This window comes from Harpia harpyja, chromosome 9 (genome assembly GCF_026419915.1).
Source record: "Harpia harpyja isolate bHarHar1 chromosome 9, bHarHar1 primary haplotype, whole genome shotgun sequence".
NCBI classification, from domain to species: Eukaryota; Metazoa; Chordata; class Aves; order Accipitriformes; family Accipitridae; genus Harpia; species Harpia harpyja.
In genome coordinates this window covers 43,532,017-43,539,449 of record NC_068948.1, presented here as the reverse complement: position 1 = coordinate 43,539,449, position 7,433 = coordinate 43,532,017, and the positions used below count along the sequence as shown (strand labels likewise).

At 62.9% G+C, this 7,433-nt stretch overlaps 1 protein-coding gene across 1 annotated transcript; it reads left to right on the top strand.

Annotated features, from left to right (window-relative positions):
* The first annotated feature begins 2,626 nt into the window (after positions 1–2,626).
* Positions 2,627–6,695, top strand: HSPB8 (heat shock protein family B (small) member 8). The gene is made up of 3 exons (XM_052797835.1): positions 2,627–3,508; positions 4,666–4,729; positions 5,918–6,695. Exons 1-3 carry the CDS (start codon positions 3,130–3,132, stop codon positions 6,075–6,077), a joined length of 603 nt encoding a protein of 200 aa, XP_052653795.1. The 5' UTR covers positions 2,627–3,129; the 3' UTR covers positions 6,078–6,695.
* Positions 6,696–7,433: the final 738 nt, after the last annotated feature.

The window sequence follows — 7,433 nt, the reverse complement described above, 5'->3', positions numbered from 1 at the left end:
TTTCCTTCTCATCGCAGCCCTGTTTGTCATGTTCCTTTTGGATCCAACTGCGCTCGGTGGGATATTTTGGGTGGTTTCAGCTGCTCCGCAGGGAAGGGCATGTGCCTCCACTCCCAGCTGCCACGGACTGGCTGCTCGGGGCACTGGCTGAAGCAAAAAAAAGTCGTGGGCTAGTATTTCTGGCAGCTCTCCCTTCCCTGCTGGGTCAGGCTTTCGCTGCCCTTTGCCAGGCACTTTGGATCCTCCTGCCCCGTTCAGGCACTGGTAGCCCAAGCCAGAAATGCAGCTGGAGGTCGCCGTTTGGGCTCACCGGTGCTCTCCTCGGCGCCATCCCCTTCCCTGCCTGCGCAGCCCTCGCTCCAAGCCCCGCACGGTGCTCCCACGCCGCAGGGTCCCACCGCGGTCACCTCCCCGGCCGTCTCGGCAGGAGCCAGGACGCTCCCCCATGAGCAACGGGGCGGTGGGGACTCTCCGGCACCCCAGATGATGCCACTTGCCCTGGGGTGCTCCCCTGGACTGGCTGGAAGTCCCACAGGGGAGCAGTAGCACTGGACCAGGTCCCCATGCTGTTCCCAGTAAGGCTCGGATGGGGACCCAGGAAGGGTCCGGCCACAGCACGGACAAATCCTGGGGACACGGGGCAGCGTCCCCAGGTCACTCGGAGGGGAACGGAGGCTGCGAGGCCGCTTTGCTCTCCCCAGAGCTGATGTCGTGGGGCCAGCTCGGCGGCAGGAGGCAGCCAGGAGGTTTGGAGTGACAACAGGAGCTAAATTGGGATGGCCCAGAGAGGGCGAGAGCCGGCAGGAGGGGACGTGTGACTAATCGGGATAAACAAGGCGACAGGGAGGATTCCTGACAGGGGAGGGAGGATGGCCCAGAGCTATGTGGGGAGACGTGGGACTGGAGATGTTGGGAGGTTCCTGGAAGCACAGCAGGATCTTGGGGCTGCCTGAAACCTCTTCGGAGCTCATCCCCCTCTCCCTGTGGGCCGGTGTTTGCCCAAGCGGGTGCAGAGCTGGGTGCTGGGGTGATCCCACTTTCTGGCCAAGGTGAGAGGTGCCCAGACCAGGCTCAGTGTGTGGCGATGTCCCCCAGGAGACCCTGCTGTCACCCTCGGGCAGCCCCCAGCCGGGCAGGGGCAGTGGGGCAGGACAAGGGGATGGGGGGGGATGCTCTGCCCCTCCACTGGCAGCTGCCTCCCTGCACCCAGGGGTGCTCAGCTGGCACCTGGGACCTCACCTCGGTCCCCAGGGAGACCCCCGTGATGCCCAGCTGTCCCCACACATGGAGGGGATGAAGGAGCCGGGCACGGGGGAGCAGCCCTGCCCCGCGCCAAGGAGAGGCAGCTCCCTCCCCCAGCGATGCTGCGTCGGTGCAGCGTGATTAATGCCGTCGGAGTGACCAGTGGCTGAATCGCTGCGCGGCCTGCGCTGCATTAAAGTCTTCCTGCTGTAATTAATTCCATCAAGTCTATTAGAAAAATTGCAGATGCTGGAGAGAAGGAGCATGAGGCAGAGCCAGGAGGGAGGATGCGGCATGAGGAAGTGGTCCTGTATCCAGCATGACCCTCGCTGATGACATCCCATCCTCCGGCGCATCCCATCGCCCACCCGAGCCGTGCCTAGACCACCTCCGTGGGGAGCCCCTCGTTGCCACCAGGTACCCCCCAGCTTGCACGGTTGGGGCCGTGTCGCCCGGGTGGATGCTTGCCGGCAGCTCACCCGCCGCCGCCGCCGCACCTCTTCCCACGGCGCGCTGCTTGCTCCCCGCTACTGCCCTGTAATTAGCCCTGCCGCCGCGCGGCTGTGATTACCGCCTCGCCCTGCCCGCGCACGGCGATTGCGGCAGGGCCTGGGCACGCGGTGGGGCGAGGAGGAGGAGGAGGAGGAGGAGGAGGGCGAGGAGGAGGCAGGTGCTGAGCAGCACCGCAAGGACCCTGCCCGACCTGCTGCCCGGGGTCCCTCTCCTTCCCGCGGTTAGGGGACGTTTCTCCGGGCCCGACCGGTGAAGGCGGCCGAGGAAGCAGGGCCGGAGAGGGACATCCCTCGGAGCACGGCTTTCCTCCTGCATCCCGCAGTCCCGCTCACACCCGGGCTCCGTGGGCAGCCCCGGGTGGCTGAGATGCTGCTGGCCGCAAAAGGGGTCCGTGCCCTGCCCCAGCATCCCCCAAACACCCACCCGTGGGGTCCCAGCGCCCTCACGGCACCGTGCTAGGGGTCCCACCAGTGACCCATTTCCCAGAACGGTGGGTTGCTCAGTGGCGAGGGGACACGTGGCTTTACAGTGAGGGGAGCAGCTTGGCCCAGCCCAACCGAGGGGGGGGGTATTTTTAACAGGTGACACTGGGGTGAAAGCAGCTGGGCCTGAGCTCGGGGGCTATTTTGGGCGGGTGGGCTGGGCGCAGGGTGGCGGGAGGGGGCGGCGGGGGCCGGGGCAGCTGCCGAAGCACCGTGGCCCTGCGGCAGCCGGGATCCTTGGGCTGGCGGGAGAGGTCAGCTGCCGCAGCCCAGATTCTCCACGGCTGTTTCATCCTCTCCAAAATACTCGGCTGACAGGGCAGGAATTGCAAAACACACGCCCCCCCCCTCTCAAATCCAATAAATAGCACTCGCCCGGCAGCCGGAAGGTTAGAGAAGTTTCTCGGCTCCGAGCTCAGGCATTTATTGCAGCTCTCGCCCGGGAGTGGCAGGCAAAGTCGTGCATAAAGTGCTGGGGAGCGAGAGGGAAGAGATAAGCTTTTTAATCTCGGGATATTCGTTTGGGGTTTTTTTTTTTTCCCTCTCCCACTGAGAAGTTTTATTTTCTTCTCCCCGGTCCCTGGGATCACAGCCAGACAGGAAGCATTTTCTCGCGGCCAGAGAGCTCCCTCCGTCCTTCCTGCGCTCCTCCGGCTCCCGGTGATTCAGCTCTGAATTGATTTTCTCCGTCGTCCTTCACCTGGTGCCGGGGAAGGAGGGGACCGTCCCCGCAGCTCCCACCCGCAGCCGCAAGATCCCATCCCGCCCGGGGTGGATGCGTCTCCTCCGGGACAGGCTCCCCGGGCAAGTTTGCAGCCAGGAGCGGCCGCACAGAGGGTGAAGCTCTGTGGGAGAGCCCCGGGGACACGCTCGGACCCCTCCGAAGAAAGCCATGGCCGACAGCCAGATGCCCTTCTCCTGCCATTACCCCGGCAGGCGCAGCGTCCGCGACCCTTTCCGAGAGCCCGGCTTGACCTCGCGCCTGCTGGACGATGATTTCGGCATGTCGCCCTTCCCCGGGGACCTGACGGCGGACTGGCCCGACTGGGCTCGGCCCCGGCTTACCACTACCTGGCCGGGTCCCCTGCGTGCCGGCATGGCCCGAGCCTCCACCATGGCCCCCGGTTACGGTTCCCGCTTCGGGGGGTACCCCGAGAGCCGCAGCCCCGTGCCTTTTCCCCGCGAGCCCTGGAAGGTGTGCGTCAACGTGCACAGCTTCAAACCCGAGGAGCTGACGGTCAAAACCAAGGATGGCTACGTTGAGGTGTCAGGTGAGAGTGAAGGCACCGGGGAGGAGAAGGACGGGGCACGAAAAGCAGCTGGTCCTGGCCTGCCCGTGCCAGCTCAAGAAATTGCTGTGAAATGCAAAAATCACCTTTATTTTAAGCCAGCGATGGCAGCCCCATGCTCGGGAGCAGGGCCAGGGCTGCGGCACGGCTTTCGGGCAGCCCCGCGGGCAGTTTGGGGGTGCCACGGGGGGACCTGGCTCAGAAGCCACGGTGGTTTGCTGCAAAAATGAAAAGGACAAGCCTCCTTTGGGGTAAATCTCCCCGCTTCCCGCCCCGGCCAGCCGGGGAGGCACTGCTGCGGCCGGCAGCACCCTGCAGCGAGCTGCCAAGAGGGGCCTCAGCTTGGCTCGGTTAATTATAGCCAGGGCGAGGCCAGCGCAGAGGGAGATTCCCTTTAAAGGGGCCGAGAGAGAGGCAGCTCTGGTGCTGGGAAGCGAGGGGCAGCCGCCCCATGGCCCCCACCCCAACCCAGCCCCGAGAGACCCCGGCCTGGGGACGAGCCGGCCAGAAGCACGTCCCTAAAAATTCAATTAATGGTAAGGACAGTGGGTGCGGGGTGCCCACGGACACCCAGCCCTGAGCATCCCTTCAGCCCTGCACCGACATCCCACGTTACCCCCAAGTGTCCCGGGCCGGGGTCCCCAGGGAGGGGCTGGGGGCTGCCACGCAGCATGGCCCTGGGTATTTATTTGGGGCTCACGGCATCACGAGGGGGGAAAAACGCAGGTCAGGGGGGGTCCGGGCAGCTGCTGGTGTGGTTTTTAACTTCAGAGATGCTCCAGGCACAGGGCCCCCCAGCCTGACAGCACGATGGAGGGGAGCCCAGCCAGGGGAGCGGGACAAGGGGGGGACGCTGCCACCTCCAAAGGTTTTGTTACGCTTTGGGACTTTTTCTTAAGCCCCAGCTCTTGGCGGGCTGCGAGACCCCAGGGTCTGACTGGAAATATGGGTGTGCTGTGTCCGGCATCTCCTTCTTCACATAGAAGAGGCTCCCTGAGCCCTCCCCAGAGGGAAGGGTTTGCACCGGCGAAAGGAAACGACTCCTCTGCAAACTTTCCTGTTGGGTTTTGTTGTTGTTTGTTGGGGAAAAAATAATCTCCCGGTGAGGTGGTGACGTGGGGTGTTGCCCTTCCCTGCAGGCAAACACGAGGAGCAGCAGGTGGAAGGAGGGATCGTCTCCAAGAACTTCACCAAGAAAATCCAGTAGGTACCAGCCGGCCCTGGGATGTCCCCCCGCCAAAGGGGCTGGGATACGGGGGGGGGCTGCCACATCCCCTTAACCAGCACCCAAATGTCGCTAGCCTGCTGTGGGACCCCATCCCTGCGGCGCAGGCAGGTCGCAGGCGGCACAGAGGGACTCCTGCGCCTGTTTTCACCCCCAAAATCTGCCCTTTTGCAGCTCGCGCCTGGCTGGTTCAGGCCACACGGTGATTTCCCGAGGGAGGTAAAAGAGAAGGAGGTCTTTTTCTGGGTGCTTTGTCAGCCTCCTCCAGGCCCGGGGCTGCATTTGGAGCCAGCCGGGACGCAGGGAGCAGGAGGGGTGCAAGGAGCCATGCTCATGGTGCCAGCACATCCCCCGGGGTTCAGCAGGGCACGATGGGCTGACACCATCATCCGCCTCAAAATACATCCCTGCGTGTGAATGTAAATATCCCCCTCTCTCTCTCTGAATGATGTCAATTAGATTGCTATCGCGTTGACTCACCGCGATGGCTCACTTTGGCAACAACAACGGCAAAGGGCAGGGAGGAAAGGCGAGTCCGGAGGCAGGCGAGCCCCGACCGCAGCGCTTCACCCGTGTGGGGGGCCAGACCCCCAGCCACAGGGCTTGCAGGGTTAACAGGGAGAAACAGCAAAGCCCAGGGCATGGGAAGGGTTTCCTCGGCTGGCAGCAGCTCAGCTTTGCTTTTCCACCCCAAAGGAGCCCTGTGCATCCCAAGCTCCCGTGGGAAAGCTGGGGCAAGCACCACGCTCCCTCCTGCTCGGCGCTGGGCAGCCACGGTGGCTCCTTTTACGGGCAAGGCTCGCGGCTGACGCGGGCTGCGGCACGACGATGATTTACTCCTGCTTTGCAGAAGCCCGGGCGGCACAAGCGGCGGGTGACATCCCGTCAAACACATCTGCCGGGGAGATTAAACAGAGCGCCCACGGGGGCCAGACCGGCCAGGAGGCCGCTTTAAATATCCCCAGCACATTCCCGGGTGCTGCAGTAATAACAGAGGCTTTGCCGAGCCCCTCGCCGGGGCTGCTGGCTCGGCATCGGTGGTTCCCCCTGCACCGGGGATCCTGCGTGGGCTTCCCAGGGCTTGATGTCCACCAGGGATGTGGCACGCTGCGAGCCGGCAGCGGAGCCGGCTCCTAAACCATCTCATCTCTCCTTCCCTCCCGCAGGCTGCCCTACGAGGTGGACCCCATCACGGTCTTCGCCTCTTTGTCGCCGGAGGGGCTGCTGATCATCGAGGCACCCCAGATCCCTCCCTACCAGCAGTACAGCGAGGGCGGCTGCAGCAGCGAGATCCCCGTCGAGAGCCAGGAGGCCACCTGCGCCTGACCGGCCACCCGCATCCCTCCCGCACCCCGGCATCCCTCCATCCCTCTCTCCTCTCCCCCCGGACCCCCGCTTCCCCGGTCCCCTGCGGCACGGCGTCCGGATAGCCTCCGGCAAGGGTGATGGGTGCCGCTCGCAGGGACGGCAGCACCCGCCACCCCGCAGGGGGACCAACTGAGAGCCGGGGCACGCGCGCTGGGTGCCAGGCCACCGTCCCCGAGGGCTTCTAGCGGTCTGAGGTGCCGGTAGAGATTTTGTGCCCATGGGGCTGAGCAGAACAGATGGCCTCATTACGGTTCTTTTTCGCTCCGAGGCGCTCGGATGGGATATTTATAACGATAGCAAAAAAGGGCCCTTTTTTGTCTAAAATTGATGTGGAATCCCATAGCCATGTGTCTTTTCCTCCTCTGTGGGTTGGGTTTTTTTTAAACTACATCTCTGCAAAGGACGCGCGTCCGGCGGCGGAGCTTGATGGCACGGCCTCCGTCCTGAGAAATGCAAACTGTCCGCGTGGCTTGAACATTGGTTTTGTTTTGGGGTTTTTTTTTTTTCTTTTTTTCCAAAGAGAATTTGTGCTTTTACTTGTCAGACTTGAGGAATAAAACCCAGTTGATGTTCTTAGCCTCCGCTTGTCTCAGCTGAGCCCGGCGGGGAGGGCACAGGGCTGCGGGAGGGCGGCAGGGAGGAGGGGGGATGCCACCCTGTGCCACCTCCTAGCCCAGCATGGGGTTCTCCCCATGGGGAAAAGGAGAAAGAGATGTGTGCGGATGTTTGCACTGATGGGCAGCTGAAGCATTTGCTCAAGGCTTTTCTGCAGCCTGTGAATGCCGAGTCCCGGCTAACACCGTGCTTGGGAGGCAACGAGCCCAGCGAGGACCATGGGCTCATCCTTTCCTTACCCTCTTGAGGGGTTGAGAACGTTTTTCCTGCTTGGGGATGCTAAATCAGCCTCTAAGCTGGGAAAGTTGGGTTTGTACCATCCCCATTTCCGTCTCACCCTGCCGGCTCCCCACCGGCAGCTCCGCAGGGAAGCACTTCCCAGCTAATTCACTGGCAGAGGTAACGGCAAATGGTTTCTGCTGGACTCTGGACACAGCCTTAAAACCATTCCCGGGGGCAAAGCACCGGGTAAGATTTGTTCGCATGCTGCAATGCCCAGGGTCGACAAAGCAGAGGTGCTGATGGGCGGCAAGAGTTTTTCGATGGATCTGTGTGGCACCTGGACCAGGCACCCGGTTTTCCATGCCACCAGGACCTCAGAGTTAAAAATACAACCTCACATGCTTCGCTCCGTCTCATTTGGGATGCAGTTACCAACAACAGCCCATCACGTGCTGTAAACCCCGGCCCCAGCGCTCG

Coding starts and splice junctions, on each gene's coding strand:
- HSPB8 (XM_052797835.1), top strand. CDS start 3,130: ATGGCCGACAGCCAGATGCCCTTCTCCTGCCATTACCCCGGCAGGCGC. Junction 3,509..4,665: donor TGGCTACGTTGAGGTGTCAG/GTGAGAGTGAAG, acceptor CCTTCCCTGCAG/GCAAACACGAGGAGCAGCAG. Junction 4,730..5,917: donor AACTTCACCAAGAAAATCCA/GTAGGTACCAGC, acceptor TCCCTCCCGCAG/GCTGCCCTACGAGGTGGACC.